Raw genomic sequence first — 23,504 nt, forward strand, 5'->3', positions numbered from 1 at the left:
TCATTTCCGGTGCGTCCCCAGCATGACCTTGGTGATGAAGTTGACGATGGCCAAGGCCGGCTGCTCAGGGTCGAGCTCGGCGAAGAGGTGGCAGACGTTCTCGCAGGGGCTGCCCTGCTTCTTAGCCACAAAGCCGAAGAGCCTGCGAGGGAGGAGACGAAACTGGAGCGAGCCGGCCGGCAAGCCAGCTTCCCCGGCGCTGACCTGGCCCCCCGCACGGCGCTGACCTGACCCCGTGGCGCTGACCTTGCCCCACTGGGTCAAACCTGACCCCATGGTGCCACTCCAGCCCCACTGCAGCCACCCCAGCCCTGCTGTGCCCACCCTGGCCCCACTGATCCCAGCCCCATTGCACCCACCGTGGCCCTGCTGACCCCAGCCCTGCTGCGCCCACCCCAGACCTGCGATGTCCACCCTGGGGGAAACAGGGTGAAATCATAAGGATGCTACAAGCAAGCGCATCCATGGGACAAACAGAAGGGCCAGCCCCAGAGCAGAGCCCTGCAGGTTACTGGACAGGGTGGAGGAGTTCTCTGGGGAAGGGTTTTTAATCTCAGCTGTGCTGGGGTCCCTGTGGGAGGGTCTGTCTGTCCTGGCCGTGCAGGGGTCCCTGGGGGAGGGTCTGTCAGCCCCGGCCGTGCAGGGGTCCCTGGGGGAAGGCTCTGTCCTGGCCATGCAGGGGTCCCTGGGGGAGGGTCTATCTGTCCTGGCCATGCAGGGGTCCCTGGGGGAGGGTCTATCTGTCCCGGCAGTGCAGGGGTCCCTGGGGGAGGCTCTGTAGGTCCCGGCCGTGCAGGGGTCCCTGGGGGAGGGTCTGTCCTGGCCATGCAGGGGTCCCTGGGGGAGGGTCTATCTGTCCCGGCCGTGCAGGGGTCCCTGGGGGAGGCTCTGTAGGTCCCGGCCGTGCAGGGGTCCCTGGGGGAGGGTCTATCTGTCCCGGCCGTGCAGGGGTCCCTGGGGGAGGGTCTGTCTGTCCCGGCCGTGCAGGGGTCCCTGGGGGAGGGTCTGTCTGTCCTGGCCGTGCAGGGGTCCCTGGGGGAGGGTCTGTCTGTCCTGGCCGTGCAGGGGTCCCTGGGGGAGGGCTGTGCAGGTCACAGGGTCTCTGATTCTACACCAGGGCAGCCCCGTGGCTGGGCCAGGTGCGCGAGTGGGCTTTGGCTGCAGCGCTGGCCCAGCCCCTCCCTGCACTCACTTGGACGTGGTGCCGTCCGGATTCGTCCACCTGCAGTTAAACAAACAAACAGCCCTTGTCGCTCAGCAGGGAAAATGATATTTGCTCCAAGTGACACCGATGCTAGGGAGAGCACCCGTTGACGCCAGACTCCCAGCATGGGGCTCTGTGGGGAGCGGGGCAGGAGGGCTGGCCATGGGGGGGGAACTCCTGGCTACTGTAGTCCCAGTGACCCCCAGCAGGGGGTGCTGTGGGGAGCGGGGCAGGAGCGCAGGCCATTGGAGGAGCACCCGGCTACTCCAGTCCCGGCCTCTCCGCAGGGGACGCTGTGGGGAGCGGGGCAGGAGCGCAGGCTGTAAGGGAGCGCCCGGCTACTCCAGTCCCAGCCTCTCCCAGCAGGAGCGCAGGCTGTGGGGGAGCGCCCGGCTACTCCAGTCCCGGCCTCTCCTAGCAGGGGGTGCTGTGGGGAGCGGGGCAGGAGGGCTGGCCGTGGGAGGGAATTCCCGGCTACTCCAGTCCCGGCCTCTCCCAGCAGGGGGCGCTGTGGGGAGCGGGGCAGGAGGGCTGACCATGGGGGGGGAACTCCTGGCTACTGTAGTCCCAGTGACCCCCAGCAGGGGGTGCTGTGGGGAGCGGGGCAGGAGCGCAGGCCATCGGGGGAGCACCCGGCTACTCCAGTCCCGGCCTCTCCGCAGGGGACGCTGTGGGGAGCGGGGCAGGAGTGCAGGCTGTAAGGGAGTGCCCGGCTACTCCAGTTCCGGCCTCTCCCAGCAGGGGGTGCTGTGGGGAGCGGGGCAGGAGTGCAGGCCATTGGGGGAGCGCCTGGCTACTCCAGTTCCGGCCTCTCCCAGCAGAGGGCGCTGTGGGGAGCGGGGCAGGAGTGCAGGCCATCGGGGGAGCGCCTGGCTACTCCAGTTCCGGCCTCTCCCAGCAGGGGGCGCTGTGGGGCGCGGGGCAGGAGCGCAGGCCATCGGGGGAGCGCCTGGCTACTCCAGTCCTGGCCTCTCCCAGCAGGGGGCGCTGTGGGGAGCGGGGCAGGAGCGCAGGCTGTGGGGGAGCTCCTGGCACCCACTGTTTGGGTGTGGACGTGTCCGTTACCTCCTGTCCTGTGGGTCCGTGCTGCAGAAGGTGATGCTGGTCACAGGGTAATGGCGCCGGAAGAACAGCCTGTTGGATCAAGCCAATGGCTGGGTGTCAGTGCAGGGTGCTGGGCAGGTGGCCCGGGGCAGGGTCAGCCCCCCAGCATGAGGACGGGAGAAGGGGCAGCGAGGGGATGGGGAGGGGTATTTGCAGCACAGGGCGGAGCCTGGACAGGTGATGCCCGCCGTAGGTGGGGGGTGGGGCCTGGGATGCTCCACGGTAGGCAGAGGGTGGAAGGGATGCCCCAGAGAGGGCAGGGTTGGGGCCTGGGCAGAGCCTGGGGGTCTCCCCTTACAGATCAGGGCAGGAGGGGGACAGCGTGTGCCTGCCCAATGGGACTGCCCCCTAGGAGGGGGGCACGGTGCCTGCCCACGTGGCAGGGGAGACACTTACTTCCTCTGATTGTCTGTCAGGGTGATGCCCTGGGTCGAGACCTTGAAGTGCACGAGGCAGGCGGGCGGGCGGGGGCTGCAACTCAGGGTGCTGGCGGCCGCCTTGGCCACGGCCTGGGGGCCCGTCAGCGACTCCGTCTCCACCGAGCTGAGGTAGAGCACGCTGCAGGCTGGACAAGGGACGAGCCGTCAGCACTGGGGGGCAGCCCCCAGGGGCCTCGTTCCCCCCAACCCCTGGCCTCAGCACCATGCCCCAGCCGGGGGGAGCCGGGCTGGGGCCCCCCACAGGTCTGACTGGGGAGTCAGCTGGCCCCAAACCCCACCCCCAACTCTCTGTGACCCACCAGACCCCCCTCTGCAGACCCCAACGGAGAGACCCTCCCACCCCAGTCCAGGTCTCCCGGCCAGGCCGCCCTGCGCTGCGAGGGAGGGTGGCCATGAAGCTGGGCCTGGCCTGGGCTGGCTCTGTGCTGAGTGGCCAGTGGGCGTGGGTGGGCATCTCCCAAGACCCCCCAACTTTACCCATGTGATCCCTACTGCCCCCATGCCACCGCAGCCGGCTCCCAGCCCCAAGGGGGTGCTGGGACCGCCCACCCTGCTCGGCCCGCCTGACCTACCCGCACCCTGCTTCAACAAATCAGCCGCCGTGCTCACGTTGGTGGGAATGGCCAAGTCCGGGGTCTCCTCCATGGGATCTGAGCGAGAGAGGGATGCAGAGGCAGTGCGGGCTAGTGGCTGCAGCAAGCAACCAGGACTCCTGGGTTCCATTCCCAGCTCTGGGAGGGGCATGGGGGGGCTAGTGGTTAGAGCAGGAGGCGGGGCTAGTGCTGGGAGTCAGGACTCCTGGATTCCATTCCCAGCTCTGCCAGGGGCCACGCCCTGGGGACAAGGACTCCTGGGTTCACCTGTCTGTGCGGCCTGAGTTCGTGTCAGTGTGGGTGGTGGGGATCTGGCCTGCTAACAGCAAAGCAAGCCCTTGTTTCGGGGGGGATCTGGGTGCTGCCCTCATGGAGCAGAGGGGCCCTGGGCTTGTGGCCTTGTCCAAGCAGCCAGGAACTGCCTCGGCCAGGGCTGAGGGTTGCAGGCGGGATTCAAACCTGTGGGTAGCGCCCCCTTGTGGGAGAACGCAGTCAGGGCAGGGCCTCCCTCTCTGCTGACAGAGGGGTGCAGGGCGGGAGGTGCGGGGTAGGGTGCTGCCCCCTCCCTGGGTGCCCGAGTGGGTGTGTGCAGAGCATGTTCTGCAGCAGTGTCAGATGGGACCATCGCCACGGGCCCCTGGGGCTGAGAGGTCTCCAGAGCCGGGGCTGGGGGTGCCCCCTCCCTGGGTACCCACCTCTGCTGGGGATCCGGAGCTTGCAGGGCAGAGAGATGGGGGTGATGGAGTGCTGCGAGACCAGGGCGGGCAGGCTTCCTGAAGGGCACACGCACAATCAGCTTCCCCTGCCCCAGCCCCTTCCCCGGGCCCACAATCAGCGGCTCCTCTGGCACCTGCCCCCACCCAGCCCTCTTCCCCATGCACCCACCCTGGCCCCCTTCCTCGATGCCCTTTGCTACCCAACGCCCGAGCTCTGATGTCCTTCTGCTTTCACCCCCTCCAAGACCCCGAAGCAGGTCCAGCCTGCTGCCCCTCCCCTCTCCCCGCCACTGCACCCCAGACTCCCCCCTGCAGGCAGCGAAGGGGTGGGGGGCAGAAGCCCCAAGCGGCGGCTGGGGTGAGGGACAAGCTGGCGTCTTTGCAGGAGACCCAAGGCCAAGCTCCGTGCCTGGAATGGGCTGGGGTGGCAAGATGCCCCCTGCTGCGGGTGCCGATCGCTCAGTGGTCGACATGCCAAGGGCTGGCAGCCAAGGGCCGGGGAGTTGAAGGACATGAGTGGGGGTCCCCCACCCGCATCACTCACCGAAATAGGGTTCATTCTGGCAGCCCTTGATCTTCACCCCCTTGGGGCCTGTCTCAATCAGGAAGTGACGCACCAGCTGCTCCATGGGGGTCACCTGGGCAGGGACCCAGCCAGGTGAGAGACCCTCGCTGCAGACCCGCCGCCCCTCCCCAAGCCCCACGCCCTGCCTCCTCCTTGGTGCCGGTGGGGCTGGGAGTACCCTGGCAATGGGGTGGGCACCAGCTCCCAAAGGGCAATGGAAGGGCTAGTAGGGTAGGGGAGGGGGTTGGCAGTCAGGACTCCAGGGTTCTGTTCCTGGCTCTGGGAAGGGAACGGGCTCTAGTAGTTTGAGCAGGAACGAGCCCAGGAGCCAGGACTCCTGGGTTCTCTTCCCAGCTTCCTGCCCCAGAGTCTGTGCCTCAGTTTCCCCACCTACAACCTGGGGGTAATGGTCATCGGTTCCTGCTGTGGGGCTCAGCCGGGGGTGTCTGTGCCTTACCTTTGGAAGGGAGGGTGAGGCAGTTGGCCGGGGGCGTCGCCACTTTCAGAGCCAGCCCGTAGGCACCTTGGAAGGAGTTGCTGTCGCGGATGAGGAAGCAGCCGGGCTCCTTGTCCTTCAGCAGGGCGATGGCTGCTCGAGGGGGATGACAAGGGGAAGAGCCTGTTTGAGCTTCCTGTGTCAGCCGTCACCCTGCCCGCTCCTCTGCCAGCTGTCGCCTTGCCTACATTGCCCACGAGGGAGGATCTGTGGAGAGAACCACGGCTCCCTCCCACGAGTCCCCTAGCCCTGTAGCAGCCAAGCCCCGTGGTGCAGGTGGGGTGCCATTCAGGGGGGAAGCTGCCTCCTGCCCCACAGGGGTTCATGCCCAGACGGTGCCCGCTGCATGGCCCTGGCCGGGATGGAATTCGGGCTGCATGTCCCAGCCTGCCCCTCCATACAGACTGACTGGGGTGACCGGACAGCCGAGCTCTGAGGATGCCCCTGGTGTCCTGGATGGTTCTATATGGGAGGGGTGTGCGGCCTTCTAGTTAGGTTTGGGGGGCGGGAGGGGCGAGGCTGAGAGCCAGGACTACTGGGTTCTATCCCCAACTGTAGGGTTCTGATGGGAGTGGGGTCTAGTAGTTAGAGCAGGGTGGCAGCTGTCAGGACGCCTGGGTTCTGATGGGAGTGGGGTCTAGTGGTTAGAGCAGGTGGGATTTGGCCCTCTGGGTTCTAGTCCCAGCTCTGGAAGCTGAGTGCAGCCTGGAGCAGGAGTGCAGGTCTAGGGAAAGATTTTTCCTACTTAAAAATATATCACATGGCTGCTGCTAAATTCTAACCAACCCGTGTGTGAACTGAATCAAGGTAAGCCCCGCTCCCCCCGCCCCCCCACCAGCACACTGTACCTTGGTCCCGGGACAGGTTGGGTTTATACCAAAACTTGGACGTATCCTGGACAAATTTGACGTTGCTGTGGCTCTCCGGCTGCATGTCTGAAAGGGAACAGCAGCCCCCGGTGAGCCGGATGGGGATGCCGGTGAAAGAAACCCTTGCTCACGTTTCAAGGGGGAACCTACTAAACTGGGGGGGGGGGAGTATCTCACCTTCCGTCATTGCTTCCAGCTCAGCCTCTCCCAGCGGGGAGCGCTGTAGGGAGTGGGGCAGGAGCGCTGGCCGTGGTGGGAGTTCCCAGCTACTCTGCCTGGCCTCTCCCAGCAGGGGCTTTGTAGGGATCGGGGCAGGACCACTGGCCATAGCAGGAGTTCCCAGATACACTGCCCGGCCTCTCCCAGCAGGGGGCGCTGTAGGGATCGGGGCAGGAGTGCTGGCCGTAGCGGGAGTTCCCAGATATTCTGCCCGGCCGCTCCCAGCAGGGGGCGCTGTAGGGATCGGGGCAGGAATGCTGGCCGTAGCGGGAGTTCCCAGATACTCTGCCCGGCCTCTCCCAGCAGGGGCTTTGTAGGGATCGGGGCAGGAGTGCTGGCCATAGCAGGAGTTCCCAGATACACTGCCCGGCCTCTCCCAGCAGGGGGCGCTGTAGGGAGCGGGGCAGGAATGCTGGCCGTAGCGGGAGTTCCCAGATACTCTGCCTGGCTGCTCCCAGCAGGGGGCGCTGTAGGGATCGGGGCAGAAATGCTGGCTGTGGGGCAGCTCAGACCCTCACTGCCTGGGCTGGCGGATTATGAAAGGACCCTGGTGCCGTCCTCCCATCCCCGCAGCGGAGCCTGTCTCCCACCTGGGTCTGGCCTGGCGGTGTCGGGCGCGAAGGTGACGTGGTGGCCTGTCCCGGTGCCCCGTCCTGGGGGCGAGCTCCTCTCCCAGCTGCCAGCCGCTGGTGTGTGGCGCTTCTCGGGCAACGGCGGCTGCTGCAGTGAATCACAGGCGTGGCCCTGGCTGGGGGAGCCCGGGGGCAGCGGGCTCCTCTCCCCGCCCGAGTAGTAGGCTGTGGTGATGGGGAAGGCAGGGGTCGGGGAGCACTGCAGGTCGGAGGGGCAGTAGGGGGCTGGGACCTGCACGCTGATGGGGCTCGGGAGGGGGCTGCCGTTGGGGCAGCGGGCCAGGGTGCCCGGGGCCAGCTCGGCTCTGTCACTATGCAGGTGCCCGTTGTAGGGGGCTGGGTTCCTGAGCGTAGCTGTCGCTCTGCAGCTGGCACAGGCCGGGCTGTGGATGGGCGCGGTCGGGGGGCTGCGTTGGTCCAGCCTGTCCATGCCAGGAGGCAGCGGATGCGCTGGGGTCCCATTGCTGGGGGATGAATCAGAGGAGACAGCTGGGTAGCTGGGGCCATTCAGGTGACGCGGGCTGTCTCCCGGGTTCACCCTGGATAGGCCGGTGCCCTGGGGCGGGCTGGCGGGACTGTGGGCTCGGAGACAGGGCTGCCTTGGGGCCGGCCCATTGGACTGGGCCCTGGAGGTGGCTCCGTGGGCACAGGCCTGTGTTGGAGAAGGGGGCTGTGTGGGGCTGGGCGTGGCCCCTGGCAGGACTAAGCTCATCTCTGGGGTTCTCTTGTCGCTGGGTGGGGCTGTGTCCTCGGGGCTGGAGCATGCCGAGCTCTCCTGCAGGCTGGCAGCCGGGGTGCTGCCTTTGAGCATCGCCGGGCTGTGGAATCACAGAGGGGGCACACTCAGTATCACCCTAGGCACTAGCCAGCACATGAGGGGCAGGGCACAGTACAACCCGCAACACTGGGGCCAAGGGCCCACAAAGGGCAGACAGAAGCTTGTGCCAGGGCAGCAGGGCACAAGCTGGTGCTTCCCCGGGGGACCCCAAGAGGCTGTTCCTAGTGGGGACGACTGTCCCCTGGCCAGGGGCAGGGAGCTTCGACCCTGGGACAGCTGGTGCAGGGGGAGCAGTGCCCTGGCACCGGGGGCATCAACCTATCACTCCCAAGGGGTGTTGGGGGCCTGGCAACTGACAGGGGAGCTGGTCTCCTTTGAGTGTGTGTGTGTGGGGAGACTGCTTCTGGCCCTAGGACCCCTCTGCCACTGGGCCTCGCTGCGCCCACCCTGGGATCTCTGGGTCTCTGCCGCATGGGTGACTCCATAACCACCCCCCGCCCTGTGCAGTGGGTGACACGCACCTGTCTTTGCTCTGCACCGGGCTGCTGGTGTGCAGAGGAGTTGGCGGGCCTGACAGCTCGGGGGGCACGGGGCAGGCGGCGTGAGCCTCCCACGGGGGCTGGCGCAGGGAGCCAGGGGCGTCTCGCCAGGGTGCCTCGTCCCCAGGGCCCTGCATCTCTGGGGGGAGAGCAGCCAGCATGAAAGGCAGGCCATGCCCCCCACCCTCCTGGCTGTCAGCCAGATTTCCCCCCTCCCCATCAGCCACATACCAGCCCGCTCCCCCCACAGCTATAAGCCACCCACCACCCCCTTTTAGCCACCATCAGTCCTCTCCCCTGCGTGGCTGTTGGCAAGATTACCCATCCCTCCATTAGTCACACACCAGCCCTCTCGCCCCAGGGCCACTAGCCGGTCCCCAGGCCTGGTAGCCAGTGCCATGCCATATTAGGGACTCACCGGCAGGCGTCCGGTCCTGGTGCCCCGGGCGTGGATAGCCCTGGCCTGTCTCCAGGGACTGGGGCTCGTAGCTTTGCTTCCTGGAGGCCGGGTAGGCTGAGCTGACAGGGGACGCCGAGCTGGATGGGGGCGAGTGGTAGCCCGGCGTGTCCGGGGGGGAGGCGCAGGGCCTGGCTGGGGACCGGCCGTAGAAGGGTGGCTGGGGGCAATGGGTGGGGGGGCCACAGGCGTAGGCGCCGTGGGGCAGCAGGGCGGGGTAGGGTGGGCCATAGCGATAGTGGAAGGGCTCCAGGCTCTGCTCCATGCCCTTGTGGCCCTTCTGATGGGCGCCGGGCATGGGCTGTGCCGGGTAGCTGTGGCCGAAGTGCGCCGGCATCTTGGCATGGGCGGGCTCGAACTCAAAGACCTCGTGATGCCCCCGGGTACGCTGGCTGTAGGCGGCCGGCATCAGCAGGGGCAGGGACTGGCCGGGGTGCCCTGACCGGGACAGGGGGGACTTGGCACGCTCATGGGCCCACTCCTCGGGCTCGCGGCTGCCCAGGTGCAGGCCGTAGAAGGCGGTGGTGGGGGGCAGGCCGGCTTCCTCGTGAACCTTCTCCTGGCAGTCCTGGCACGGGCACAGCTCCAAGCCGCACGCGGGCTCCTCCTCCAGGATCAGCACCTCCCGGTAGCTGGGCGGCTTGTAGGCCAGGTCCTCCCGCTTACCGGGGCTGTGGGGCAGCTCGTAGGCGTAGGGGTGGGCGAGGGGCTGCAGGCCCTCGGAGAGGGAGCGATACACCCGCCGTTTCTCCCCCGGCCCGGTCTCCTGCGGCAGGCAGGGGTAGCCCTCGGCGGGGTGCAAGTGGACCCCGTTGGTGCTGTAGACCAGGCGCCGGCGCTCCAAGGTGCCCTCTGGCCTGTAGTAGGCGCCATTGGGCAGCCTCTCGGGGCTGTGGGCGCCCGGGCAGCTCTGCGAGCGGTAGCCCAGGCGGCAGGAGCAGTGGCGGGTCAGGCCGGGGCGCCGGCTGGGGTACGCCAGAGGCCCGAAGGGGCTCATTTCCACCAGCTCGTCTTCCAAGATGGCCGTCTCCCTGTCCCTGGCCCCGTTGCTGGGCGGGCATCCCCCCAGCTCCCGGTGCGGGGATGCCCCGCTCTGTTGTTTGGGGGTCTCCGGCCTGGCCTTGACCCCGAAGCCCCCGAGCAGCCTGTCCAGCTCCTCCCTCTCGGCCGGCGTGGGCAGCGGCTTGGCGGGAGGGGAGGGTTCGGCCAGCATGGAGGAGTGGCCCGAGTCGCTGCTGACGGAGAGGAAGCGGCTGCCCTGCTGGGTGGAGTCGGCACTGGCCGGGCTCCCGCTGCCGCCGCCGGAGAAGCCGCTCAGGTTCCGCTTCTTCTTGATCTTGGCGTAGAGGCTGCCGTCGATGGGGCCGCGGGTGTGGGACATGTCTGTGGGGGAGCAGACAGCAGGGCCCAGTCGGGGCTGTCCTCGGGCACCGACCGCACAGGGATGCCAGGACGTGTGATCGGCCAGCAGGGTGGGGTTCGTCCCTGCCAGCAGGGGGCAGCACACACGCACACGTACACGGGAGGGCTCATCCTCGCCAGCAGGGGGCAGCAGAGACACACTCACACACACAGAGCAGGTCTCATCCCCTCCAGCAGGGGGCAGCAGAGACACACTCACACACACAGAGCAGGTCTCATCCTCGCCAGCAGGGGGCAGCAGAGACACACTCACACACACAGAGCAGGTCTCATCCCCGCCAGCAGGGGGCAGCAGAGACACACTCACACACACAGAGCAGGTCTCATCCCCGCCAGCAGGGGGCAGCAGAGACACACTCACACACACAGAGCAGGTCTCATCCTCGCCAGCAGGGGGCAGCAGAGACACACTCACACACACAGAGCAGGTCTCATCCCCGCCAGCAGAGGGCAGCAGGGACCCACACACACACTATGCAGGGCTCATCTCCGCTGACAGGGGCAGCAGGGACACACTCACACACACAGAGCAGGTCTCATCCCCTCCAGCAGGGGGCAGCAGAGACACACTCACACACACAGAGCAGGTCTCATCCTCGCCAGCAGGGGGCAGCAGAGACACACTCACACACACAGAGCAGGTCTCATCCCCTCCAGCAGAGGGCAGCAGGGACCCACACACACACTATGCAGGGCTCATCTCCGCTGACAGGGGCAGCAGGGACACACACACACACACACACACACACACCCTAACTTCCATTCATACCTTTGAAAATCTCACTGACAACCACAAAACGAAACCCACAACAACTTCATGAACACAGAGACCCTCCCCCACAAAAAAGTTACACACGCGTAAAGTTACACACACACACACACACATACAGAGACGCAACCCGAAGAGGCACATACAGACATGAACACACACGTGTCCTCACAGACACACATGCACGACTTCAGAAATTCACTTAGACTCGTTCCACCAGGGGGTGCTAGACCCCAGGAACAACCCTTCCTGCCAATGACCAAATATCCCGGAACCATTACTTTCCCACAAATCCCCTGGTGGTTTAAGACATTCATTTTCTGCCCCCGCCCCAGCCCCCCAAGCCCTCCCCCAATCAGAGAAGCCATCACAGATCCTCATGTCAATCCCTTTGTCAATTCACTCCCCTTGGTTTGGAATCTCTCTCTACAAAACTGTAGGTCCTACACAAACACTGGCTCTTGCTTCAGGGGTGGGTTTTGCTGCTGCCCCTTCTCTCCCTGAGGTAGGCGCTGTACATATGTCACAAGCAGCTGGCCCCAAAGCGATCACCATTAGAGCCAGTCGTGCATTTACTGACAAACCGGCGTGGGGGGGGGGAAATTCGTGAAGACAAATGCTGATTTAGCAGAAATGGTTTGTGAAGCCAGGGCAGGGGCGGCAAGTCCCCCAGTTCGAGCTGTGTCTGGAAAAAAGTTTTGACAATTTCAAAAGAAAACGTTCCAGTTTCCCAGTTCGTAATGACTTTTTGTGCTGCAATTTTGGCTCATTAGAGTGAAAAAACATTGCGGGGGGGGGGGAGAGGAAGAAAGGTCAAAATTGAACCAAAACGGTTCCAAGTGATCAAAACAAAACATTGACCCAGTGACCCAAACTGACATATTTTCCCCAGTTTTTTGGGTCACATTTTTGGAGGTTTTGACTTTTCGTCCTGATTTGGGAGAGGAACATTTTTGAAACTCTGGAAAATATTCGTGGGACAGGAAAACCATCTCCCTCCTCACAGTCTGAAGAGACAAAGGGCAGGAGGGGAAACTGAGGCAGAGAGAGGGGCAGCAGCTTGGCCAAGGCCCCAGGGCAGCGGCTGAGCTGAGAAGAGAAGCCAGGTGTCCTGACTTCCAACCAGCCCCGTAGTCACATTGTTCTCTATGGGTGGCCCCACTGCCCTGGCCAGTCACCCCTGTGGCATACGGGAGCGGGTGGCTGGGGGTGGCTGTGCCCAGGCCCTGCCGGTGCCCGGACGTACCTTCCAGGCTGTCCTCGTGGTGCAGGTTGAAGTTCTCGTAGGAGTCCCAGCGCACCATGGGATCAGAGATGTTATAATCCACTGTGATGGATGGGCTGTTCCGTAAGGTCTCCAGGCCTGAGGGGAGAGAACTGGTGAGGGCCACGGGCTGGGGCAGCCCTCCGGCTGGGAAATGGGCCCTTTGTGGGCTGCTCCCTCAGTGAGGGACTGGGCTGAGAGCAGCCTAGCTGGGGGGGTGGGGGGGTCTCCTGGCTGTTGGGGGGCTCCCACCAGCTGGGGGGGATCTCCTGGCTCGGGGGGTCCTCCCAGCCTGGCTCAGGGCAATGGGACTTCTGGCTTGGAGGTGTCAATCCTGGCTCGCTGTGGGGGTGGGGGGTGTCCTACTGGCTTGGCCCAGGGGGCAGGGGATTCCTGGGCGAGCTTGGCTCAGCGCAGCAGGGTGGGGGAGGCTTAGGGGGTGCTACCACTGTGCGGGGGAACTTTCCCCCCTCCCTGCCAGCCAGCCCCTCACCTTTCATCTTCTCAGGGCCGGAAGAGAAGACGAACTCCACGCTGGCTTCAAAGGGGAAGCGCTCGTCTGGGGAGAAGAAAGGAGAGCGTAGCACACGGTGAACAGAGGAGCTTTCGGCTGAGGGTACAGCAAGAGGGGGTGGGAGGTCCCAGGCATGAGGGGGCAGGGGGAGCAGAGGGGTCCCAGGCACGAGGGGGCAAAAGGGAGCCAGGGGTCCTGGGTATGAGGGGGCAGGGGAAGAAGAGGGGTCCTAGGTACAAGGGGGCAGGGGGGATCCCGGGGTCCCAGGTACGAGGGGGCAGGGGAAGCACAGGGGTCCCAGGTACGAGGGGGCCAAGGAGAGCAGAGGTTCCTGGGTATGAGGGGGCCAGGGGGAGCAAAGGGGTCCCAGGTATTGGGGCAGGGCAGGTCACTGCCACGAGGTGCGTACAGGGTTCTGAGCTGCATGCTGGTGCCCTGTTGGGAGCCTGCCCATGGTACCGCCCCCTGCCCTGCTCACCTTGCCAGGCCTCGTCCAGCTCATCCTTCCCGAACCAGAGCTGGGTGCCGTGGACGGTGCACGTGTGGAATTGGATGCGGAAAACCACGTCCCGGTCAGAGCTGCAAGTCTGCTTGTGGTAGCACTTCACCTGGGGGGGGTGAAGGTGGAATCAGCCCTGCCGTGGGGGGCCCCCCCCCGGGCACATGCAAACCCACGGACACGCCCACAGCCCCCCATGCACACCCACGTCTGTGCACACACACACACGTGGATCGCCCCATCTGCAAACAGAGGCACACTCATACACACCCATCGTGCACGCGGACACCCCCACGCTCGCACACACACACACGGGCACACTCACCCCCCATTTGTGCACACTGGCACCCCCCCATCCTGGGTGTGCACAGCCCCATGCTCACACCTGTTGCCTGCCTTGCAGAGCTGTCTGGCAGGCAACCGAGCCTCAGCCCCCCAGTTCCTCCTGCTCTGTTGCTAGCAGCCCGCTGAGCCCGGGCTCAGAGCTGGTGCTGGTGGGCTCTGGACTTTGTGCCCACTCCTTACCCGGCAGAGCCTCCCCCCTTCCTGGAGCTGGCCGTACTCACCATCACGTCCCCTTTCAGCAGCAGGGCTGGCTCCAGGGTGACACACAGCTTCTGGGGGCCGTGGCCCGGGACGCTGCTGCAAGGGAGGGCAGAGAAACACGGGGCTGGGGTCAGAGTGTTGGGGGACGGGCCCAGCAGCTCCCAAGCAGCAGGTGCCTCATACTCACTAGATCCCCGAGGTGTAGACAAGCTGCATGGACTGGTAGATCTTCAGGAAGGGCTGGTAGCCTAGGGCAGGATGGGGAGAGGGGGCAGAGGGTAAGGGGGCAGGCTGCTTCAGCCAAGGGCTGAGCCAGTCTGGCAGGGAGCCCTCGTAACTGGCTCAGGACACAGGGGCATGAGCTCCCTGGCGAGGGTGCAATGCCACACCCATGCGTGCAGGCCCGAACAGCTGGTTCACACGCGTCTGTGCCCCGGGACTCCTGGGAGTGCACGACGCAACGCGGGCCCACTTTGCACACGCCTGCAGGTTTGGGCATGTGAGCGTGCCCGTTTTGCACACCCCAGCACCTGTGCACCCGCGTGAGCGTGCCCATCGTGCACATGCCGATGGGCGAGTGTGTGTGCACGTGTGCCCATTTTGCACACATCAGCAAGTTGACGAGTGCTCATTTGCACGCACCCGTTGGGTTGGCGTGCAGGCAGGCATACACGCTGTGCACGGGTCTGCAGGTTCACACGTGCGTACTCACTTGTGCGTGCGAGTGTGAGTGTGCACATTCTGCACACGATGGCAGGCTCACCCACGTGGGTGCGCTTGCTTTGCGCACGGTGGCTGGTTCCACCTGCTTGGGTGCCCACCTGTTGCACGCACCCGGGGCCGGAGTCTGCGTGTGCCCCGTGGCACTCACCTCCGCTGGCCTCGAAGCTGGGGATGGCGGGAATGAGGACGTGGTGCAGGAACAGGGTGTTGCTATTCATCTTGATGGTGCCCGACAGCAGCCCGCTGAAGTACTTGATGTACCTGGGGGGTTCAGGGGGGACAGCTCAGCCCCAGGGTCCTGGCCCTCCCCGCACTGGAGCGGGCGGGGGGGGAGGGGCCAGCCAGTGGGGACCCTCCCCTGTCCCTTAATGGTCACCACTTCCCCCTCCTCCGCCTCTCGCCCCCACCTCACCTTTTCTGGGATGGCTGCAGGGACGCGGCCACTTTGTCCTCGCAGAATTTCCGCATGGTCAGAGTGCCAAGGGCCTGGTCCGCGCTGCGGGGGAGAGCACAGGGCTCAGCGCGGGAGCCCCCGGCCGCCAGAGCGACCCCTGGGCTCGGGGCCTGACTCTGCTCCAGGGGAGGGGAGAGAGGGGAGCAGAGGAGTGTGAGGGAAGGAAGAAAGGTGTGGGGAACTGCCCTGGGGGGTGGGGGGAACAGCCAGGGCCGGGGGGGGGGGTATTGGTGGAGGGGGTGGGAGTGGGGAGGGGAAGAGCCCTGGGGGGTGGGGGGAACAGCCAGGCTTGGGGGGAGGCTGGGTGGGAGTGGCGGGGGGGTGCGGGGAAGAGCCAGGGTGGGGAGGCGGGGGAGGCTGGGTGGAGGGGGTGGGAGTGGGGAGAGGAAGAGCCCTGGGGGGTGGGGGGAACAGTCAGGGCAGGGGGGGAAGGCTGGGGGGAGTGGGGAGTGGGGAGGGGAACAGCTCTGGGGGTTGGGGGGAACAGTTGGGGGTGGGAGGTAACTGCCCTGGGGCAGTGGGGCTGGGCCAAGGGGAAGCAGCCAGGGCGGGGCCGGAAATAGGGGAAGGGGACGAGCACACGCCAAGGGATGGGGGGTCAGCTGGGAGGGAAGCTCACCACCCCCCCACTCCATACCTAGCAGAAATCTTGCTGTAGTGCATATAGGCGGCCACGATGACGCCCGTCTTGCCCTTGTTCCCCTGCAGCGGAGCGAGAGCGTCAGGGCCGGCGTCCCCCCCAACCCCCCCAGCACTGCCAGGGCCCTGCAGGGTGGGGTCCCTGCTGCAGCCCAACCCCCAAGGCAGCATGACCCCGCCACGGGTCAGGGGCACTGCCCGCCCCAACCTCCCCCCATTCCTCGCTGTGCCCCTCCCCAGCCCCCCGCCTGCCCCCCAGCTCCACCCTGCCCCCTCACCTTGCAATGCAGCACCACGACGTGCTGGGGGTCCGAGTTCAGCCAGGTCTCCATGGCTTTGCAGATGGAGCAGATCTTGTCCAGGGGGGGCGCGTGCATGTCCGGCCAGCCGAAATCCTGAACCTGCGCCACGTTGGGGTGCAAGCAGTTAGATTCCTCCTCCCACCCCCAACACAGCCAGCTGGGAAGGGCCAGCTCAGAGCTAGAGAGTGGGGTCCCGCTGCCCCCTCCCTGGAAATGGTGCCCTTCCCTGGGAGAACCCAGGGATCTCCCGGAGGACGTGGGGTGCCCCTCCCCTCTCACCTTGGGGTTCAGCCTGCTGATATCATGGCGCTTCTCGGACAGGTTGAAAAGCTGCAAGGCAGAGAGCGAGCTCATTGGCTGCCGGACCGCGACTGTAGCCCAGGGGCCCCCGGCCGGCCCTGCCCCGTCCCGCGGCCCCAAACCCTCCAGCCCCGACGGGCCTTGGTGTGAGACCCACGCCCAGGGCTGAGTCTCCAACACACAGCCCCTCAGATACAAATGCCCAAATCCCTCCCCTGGCTGTAGCACTCCAGCCCTGCCGCCCAGCTGGGAGGGCCCCGGGGCCTGGCTGGAGTACAGACCTGACGTGAACACCGAGGAAACCTCGCAGCCTCGCCAGGGGCAGGGCGATTGACATGGTTATCCCTGTGTGGCCATGCGGGGGGGAAACTGAGGCACATATAGGGGCTTGAGACTCACTCAAGGTCACAGGACAAGTCCGTGGCAGAAACCTGACTCCCAGTCCCCCACGTGCTAACCGCTAGACTCCCCTCCCCAGAGCTGGGGATAGAACCCAGGAGTCCTGGCTCCCATCCTCCCCTGCTCTAACCACTAGAGCCCACTCCCCGTCCAGAACTGGGATAGAACCCAGGAGTCCTGGCTCCCATCCTCCCCTGCTCTAACCACTAGAGCCCACTCCCCGCCCAGAGCTGGGATAGAACCCAGGAATCCTGGCTCCCAACCCCCTCGCTCTAACCACTAGAGCCCACTCCCCGTCCAGAACTGGGATAGAACCCAGGAGTCCTGGCTCCCATCCTCCCCTGCTCTAACCACTAGAGCCCACTCCCCGCCCAGAGCTGGGATAGAACCCAGGAATCCTGGCTCCCAACCCCCTCGCTCTAACCACTAGCCCCAGCTGCCTTTCCCTGTCCCCTACCGTGTACTTATCCTCGTGCTTGGACTTGAGCATCTGCGCCACCTCGCGCAGGTTGCCGCGGTAGCGCTGCTCCTCCAGGGCAGGGGGGAAGAAGACGGAGATGATGCGCTCAGTGATGTAGGTCAGGTCGAAGTCATACTTGCGCTCCATCACGTGGTCCAGGCTGAAGCTCCTGGGGTGGGGGGTGAGTGAGGGGTGTACCAGCTCCTGGGGGTATCCCACCCCTGCAGGGCGGGCAGCTCCCTGGGGTATCGCACCCAACTAGCAGGGTGCCTGGCTTTACCCCACCTCGTGCAGCCCATTGATGTACCCCCGGATCAGCAGTGGATCCCCCCACTCGGTGTCTGAGCCAACCCCCCCCCCCCATGGCAGGGGCAGCGGGCAAGGAGCAGGCTACGAGCCGTACCCTCCCTGGCCTCACCCACTCACCTGGGCAGCGTGCTCCGTTGCTTCGAGGTGTGGAGGGATTTGGTGGAGCCCTGGGGGACGAGAGGGGAGGGGGAATGCCGGTCAGCGTGGGGAAATCTGGGGTCCCCGTGGCCCCGTGTTAACTCCTTGGCACCGAACCACAGCCCCGGGCCCAGGCTGCTGGGGGGTCGGGGACGGGAAGCAGGGTGGGAACGGCCCGGGAGAGCGGGGAGGGCCTGCGACAGGTCCCGCCCGGGCCCAGCCTGCAACTCGCGATCCCCCGGGGGGATGTCAGAGGCCAGGATCCAAGCTGCCCTCGCTCTGTTCCCAGAGTCCCGCTGACCTAATGGAATTGGCTGTGGGCGGGGGCCCCGGCTCCCAGCCCAGAGGACGGGCGGAGTTCTCCACTCGCCTCCCCCCACTTGTAAGATCTGCACCGGCAGGCTAACTCCTCGCCCCCCGGCTGCACCTCTTCTGCCACAGGCTGCACAGCGACACCTGCTGGGGGCAGCCAGGGTGCAAACAGAGCAGGGGGAGGGGGCGGGGCGGGGCATGTGGGGGGGCACTGGGCCTCAGAGGGCGTGGATGAGACAGGTCAGCACACTGGGCTCCCACCAGCCGGCACAATGGGGCTTTGGCCCAACCCCGTGTGTCCTACGGCAACACCCCACAGGGCCTAATGAATGGGCAGGGCCGGAGATGGGCAAACAACCCCCTCCCCACCATCACCCCATCCACCCCCCTCCCCGTATCTCATGGCCCAGTTCCCTTCCACACCTGGCCGGTGTGGGAATAACCATGCAGGGTCCTGGAAGGGAAATCCAGATCCCTTCGCAAGCTCCCCGCATCAGGCGTCGGGGACGTCTCAAGGGGAGGGTTTCGGAGGCTGGCCCCCGATCACACAGAATGCCCCCTGCAGCGTCACTCCTCTGCCATCACAGGCCAGCCTGCCCCCAGCCCTGCACTGAAATGGACGGGGCAGAGTCCACGGGGCAATGCACCCCTGCAGGAAGAGGGCTCCCCCGGGCTGAATTCCCCAGGTGCTATGGGTCAGCAACCCCCCTGGCTGCTTCCCAGATCTGCCTTCTCCCCAAGGAAAGGGTCATTTCTGTAGCCCACCCAATAAAAAATCCCAGCATCCAGCTGTCCCCCAAGCTCTGGGGGGAGGGGGCTGGGATCTCTCCCCATTTCCCCTGGGGTGGAGGGAAGGTCCCATGGCGGCTTATGCCAGGAGTGGGGCATGGATTTGGGGTGGGGTGGTGGCTGGATAAATGGAGGCAGGGACTCACCAAGTGCTCGATGCGCCGGGCCGGAGCAGTGTTTCGCCTCTGGAGTAGGGGGAAAAGGGAAAAGAGAGCGCGAGTGGAGTTGACAGGAGGAGATGGAGATTGATAGCGACGCATCAGCCCTTTCCCTGAGACGCCAGGCCTGGGCGCCGAGCCAGCTGGCCCCGAGGTCAGCAGCTAGAGTTTGTAAACCTCCCCCGATTGCGTGATGTGGCCCGGAGCTGGGGGTGGAGGAGTCAGGAACCGGGAAGGAGCAGCAGGAGGCCTTGCTGGCGGTTCAGGGAGGTCAGAGGTGCTCTTTTGACAGCTTCAGCAAGTGGAACTCCCTGTTTGCTAGCAAAGGTGGCCCAGTGATGCCGGAGACCTCGCTTCTAGTCCCAGCTCTGCCCCTGAGCTGCTGTGTGACCTGGGGTGAGCCTGTGTGCCTCAGTTTCCCCTCCAACTCCTTGTTAGATAGTGCATGCCTTCTGTGTGTTATGTAAGCCCTTGAGTCATTCACAGCTTTGGAGCCTGGCACTTTAGCAGCTCATGCTTCCAGTTCCACAGCGCACTCCCTATGTTGGCCAATGAGGCAGCTGTCACATGTACAGCACCCAGCGCAATGGGTCCTGATCTCAGCTGAGCCCTTTAAGGCAGGTAATAAGGAGGGATGAGCCCCAGCTCCGCCTTGGGGACCAGTTCAGTGTCTGTGGGTTCCTCAGCCTCTCTGCTGAGATTTTTCAGGGGAAGCCAGCAGGTGCCCCCTTCCCCCTCCCCCACCCCCGCTCCCAGCTGTTGGGAAGTGAATTGTGGACCTGTTTCCTTCCCAAGTGACCTGGAGCCCAGCTGGCACAACCGGTGGGCAGCAGGGGAAGTGAAATTGACATCGGGCTGAGGCGGTCTGCCAGCGAATCAACTTGGGAAAGGATACACCTGCTCTTCCCAGGATCAAAGGGAGCAGGTGGGGAAAGCTAACGCTGGCCAGAGGTTTCTTAGTTCCAGGAGCTTCTCGACCTCCTGCTCACGAGCTAGGGCACAGAGCAGGGTGGGGTGCTGGAGTCACCCAAATGCTGACACTGGCCATGGGCACAAAGGGCTAAGATTGACTCCAGGGATGGAAAGGGCAACGCAGGACTCAGCCGAGGGGAACAGACCGGTGGCCCGTTCAGTCCAGAAGACACCAGTGGCCCATCCTCCCAGAGGAGACTGAGACTCGTGGTCCATCTGGCCCAGAAGAGATCCAGGGTCCATCCAGCCCTGTAGCCCGTCTCCCACAGTGGCCAAGCTTGGATGTGGCCATGGAAGATGAAGCATGGAGGAGGAGTGCCTAGCAGGCTGCAATCGTCGTATGTTTCATGGCCATTAAGGGCAAAGCTGTTGAGGTCCATGAGGGCTGTTGGTGGAAATCCAGCCAGTTATTCAGGTGCCCAAGATTGGATCTAGGGGCCTCCTAGGCTCCCAAATGGACTATGTGTCAGCCTGACTGCATCAAGAAAGCAAATCTGTGTGGTCAGGCTCCATGCTCCAGGCCCGACATCAGCTGTGGGGGTCAGGAAGCTGCCTGCGGGGCTTAGTATTGCATTGGCAGCTTCCTTGGGAGCATCAGGCTACAGGGACCATGGGCTGGCAGCTCGGAAATTCTGGGCTGGGGCTGCCCCAACTTCTAGCTATAAGGTACCTAGATGAGCTCCCTCACCACAGGATCAGAGCACATCACGTGAGGCACCCCCATGAGGCAGGGCAGGGCTATTATCCCTGTTGTATATGTGGGGAAACTGAGGCACAAAGCGACAAAGCCATTTCCCCAAGGTCACCTGAAGCCTGTGGCAGAGCAGGGATTTGAACCCAGGCCCTCTGAGTCTTACTTTAGCCCCCTATGACTCTGAACATCATCAGAACTCTCCTCACCTGACTGTCCTTCACACGCTGGTGTCATTTGCCCCCACTATGCCCTGGTGTAAGGGCAACCCGAGGTGTGGCATGATGGAGAATCAGGCCCTGGCGAGTTTCCCAGGGGACTTTCCTGTCTCAGGCCAGAGAGGAACCCTCCTGCCAAAGCCACTGGCTGGGAGATGATACATCTGGAACTTCTCTGACAGGGCGGGGTGGGACGATTTTTCACTGCCAAGGACTGAGCTCACCAGGCAGCAGGTCCCAGGGCTGACGTCCACACCAGCTGTTTGTGCACCAGGCAGAGACAGCAGCATCGAGCTTCCTCCACGCTGCTGCGTTGCTGACGTACCCCGGTGTAGCACCCGGGCGCGGGTGCACTGCAGGCAGCCACAGGGTGACTACTCCCTCTGGAGATGGGTTCTATTCCCTCCCACCCAGCCTGCCAGGGGACACTTGCTCACTGAGACACCAAAGGCAAAGGCCACCAACCAACCATCAGCTGGTGACAAATAGTCATTGCTGTCCTGACCCAGCTTTGAACCAGTGAGATACTCACGAGCCTGAGCCTGCTCCCACTTATTCTCCACTGCACCCCCTATCCCTGGCCTGGATGACTAGGGGACTGGAATACATGACTTATGAGGAGAGGCTGAGGGAACTGGGATTGTTTAGTCTGCAGAAGAGAAGAGTGAGGGGGGATTTGATAGCAGCCTTCAACTACCTGAAAGGGGGCTCCAAAGAGGAAGGATTTAGACTGTTCTCAGTGTTAGCAGATGACAGAACGAGGAGTAATGGTCTCAAGTTGCAGTGGGGGAGGTTTAGGTTGGATATTAGGAAAAACTATTTCACTAGGAGGGTGGTGAAGCACTGGAATGGGTTACCTAGGGAGGTGATGGAGTCTCCTTCCTTTGAGGTTTTTAAGGTCAGGCTTGATAAAGCCCTGGCTGGGATGATTTAGTTGGGGTTGGTCCTGCTTTGAGCAGGGGGTGGGACTAGATGACCTCCTGAGGTCCCTTCCAACCCTGATATTCTATGATTCTATGATAAGGCCGGCCACCAGGAAACGCTTCATCCGGTGGGGTTATCCCAGCTTTTCACATCAGGATATACCCCGGCATTGAGGCCCGGATGCCACCCGACTCCCAGGCTCACTCGCAACATGGGTATCTGCACCACTTCCCGCTGGTTTAGAAGAACCCCCTGGAATTTACCCGGCCTCGCTACGGACTCCGATCAGGAGCTCTCTGGCTGCTGAAAATCAGGCCTCCAGCTGGGCACCCGAAAGTCGAAGCGCCCAATGGAAAGGGCAAATGGCTCACCCAGCGCTGAAATGCAGCCAGCTCTGGGGTGGGACATGGCCACTGGTTAGCAGCTACGCTGCATCCCATTTAGGACAGGAAGTGAATCCGAGTGTATTCCATGCCAGTGGCGCTGTGCATCTCCAGCAGCCCGGTGCCCTCTGGAGGGATCTAGGCCAGAGCGGTTGATGAGCCTGCTACGGGGTCAGCTGGGTGAGGTGGATCTGTTCGCTCACGCACTAGATCCTGTGCATTAAGATCCTGAAGGCCCAGGTTTAATTTCTGCTGCCAGCGTCCCAGCCTGGAGCTCGGCATTACCCAATCCAGCGGAGGCCAGTTGGAATGACCCAGGTTGGAATTTGGCCAGGACCGGGTGGAGGCGGCTCCCACTCTCGAAAAAAGTTCCAGGGGAAGGAGCAGGAGTCACCAGGTGCTTGGTTCTCCCTTTGGCCTGAAAGATAGCATCTCGAGCGGCACCGGGGTCGGCACCGGGGCCAAGGGACGAGGGCTCCTTTCTGAGCATCCCACGCGGCGGCCCGTCACTCTGGGACTTTCCTGAGCTGTCTCCCACCCACGCCCCGACCCAGGCCTCTGGCGAGATCGACCAGGGACCCAGCGCTGGGAGATATGGACTCAGGGGGAGCAAGGCTGGCGGCTGCCAGGGCCGGCACATGGAAACCGCCCGTCTCCCCCACCCCTACCCATTCTAGCAGCCGGTGGCTCAGTGAGAGATCGCCGGAGGGGTGCCAATGGGGACAGACCGATCTTGGCACTTACCAATTCAGGCGGGGGAAGGGGCTGGCAGGATGACGCCACCTGAAACAAGAAGCCAGAGTGGGGGGTCAGGGCGGTGCGGGGACCCCGGCTGGGCAGCGTCTCCTGCAAATCAGTGCCGTGGCAGCCACCGGGATGCTTCTTCCACCCCCCTCCAGACAGGACGTCTCCTGCCCTGGGTTGGGGGCGGGGGGAGGAAGGGGAGGAGACTGTGGCTGGCCCGTGAGGTGGGCTCTGTGCAGTGTGGGGGCTGGACCCCCCTTGGCCGTGGGGCAGGGGTGTTTTTCTTGGCCCCGGCCGGCCCTTTCCAGCTTGGGCATACACAGAGGCCGCGATTCATGGCAGGGCCTGGGAGGCGGTGAGGCCGGAATCGCTGGGTGGGGGTGGGGTGGGGGGAGGCTATATATAGAGAAACATAAACAGGGTGCGCCCCACCCCGGGCTTGGGGTGCACAGGGAGCCCATTCAGCCCGGACCCTACCACACCTGCCCCCGGCCCCACCCCGCCCCCATTGCCTGGCTCCGGCCAGAGAGAAGGAAACGGGCTCGGAGGGGGCCGGTGAGCCCTCCCCTGCCCCACCCCCCCACCTCAGGGGGGCACCTGGCTGTGCCAAGATTGCCTTTCCCATAATGCCTCAGTGGCTTTGACTCAGGGACGAGCCGAGGCCGCTAAACTCAGTGCAGCAGTGGGTGGCTGGGGGGCGGAGGGTCTGTGCCGGAGTTTTGGGGGCAGAGCTGGTCTCTCCGCGGTATTAAGGGGAGTACAATTCCGCACCCCTGCCCTCCGCCCTAGCCCTGTGTGGGGCGAGGAGCAGCTACAGCTGCGTGTCCTGCAATGGGTACGTCTGTCCCCCACGCTAAGCCGGGGGCTGCGGGTCCTGGGCTTGTGGCCTCCGTGTTCCCAAGCCCGTGCTTGAGCGTCCACCCTGCACTGTACATCCCTCTCCTCCACTGCCCCCCCAGTGCC

At 64.4% G+C, this 23,504-nt stretch overlaps 1 protein-coding gene across 1 annotated transcript; it reads right to left on the reverse strand.

The window, feature by feature from the left end:
• TNS2 (tensin 2) lies at positions 1–17,065 on the reverse strand. The gene is made up of 23 exons (XM_077838414.1): positions 16,901–17,065; positions 16,024–16,074; positions 15,721–15,843; positions 15,441–15,505; positions 14,762–14,845; positions 14,432–14,610; positions 13,814–13,874; positions 13,647–13,722; positions 13,060–13,189; positions 12,561–12,626; positions 12,050–12,166; positions 8,574–9,995; positions 8,138–8,294; positions 6,797–7,656; positions 5,967–6,053; positions 5,075–5,211; positions 4,602–4,695; positions 4,037–4,114; positions 3,321–3,398; positions 2,705–2,873; positions 2,270–2,338; positions 1,193–1,222; positions 1–142 (listed from the first exon to the last, which is right to left on the reverse strand). Exons 1-23 carry the CDS (start codon positions 17,048–17,050, stop codon positions 1–3), a joined length of 4,425 nt encoding a protein of 1,474 aa, XP_077694540.1. The 5' UTR covers positions 17,051–17,065.
• Between the last annotated feature and the right edge of the window lie 6,439 nt (positions 17,066–23,504).

The sequence above is a fragment of the Eretmochelys imbricata genome, chromosome 20 (genome assembly GCF_965152235.1).
Source record: "Eretmochelys imbricata isolate rEreImb1 chromosome 20, rEreImb1.hap1, whole genome shotgun sequence".
In the NCBI taxonomy this organism is placed as follows: domain Eukaryota; kingdom Metazoa; phylum Chordata; order Testudines; family Cheloniidae; genus Eretmochelys; species Eretmochelys imbricata.

Coding starts and splice junctions, on each gene's coding strand:
- TNS2 (XM_077838414.1), bottom strand. CDS start 17,050: ATGGAGCGCAAGTATGACTTCGACCTGACCTACATCACTGAGCGCATC. Junction 14,611..14,761: donor CTGCAGCCATCCCAGAAAAG/GTGAGGTGGGGG, acceptor TGAACCCCCCAG/GTACATCAAGTACTTCAGCG. Junction 4,696..5,074: donor CCCTCCCTTCCAAAGGTAAG/GCACAGACACCC, acceptor GTCCCTGCCCAG/GTGACCCCCATGGAGCAGCT.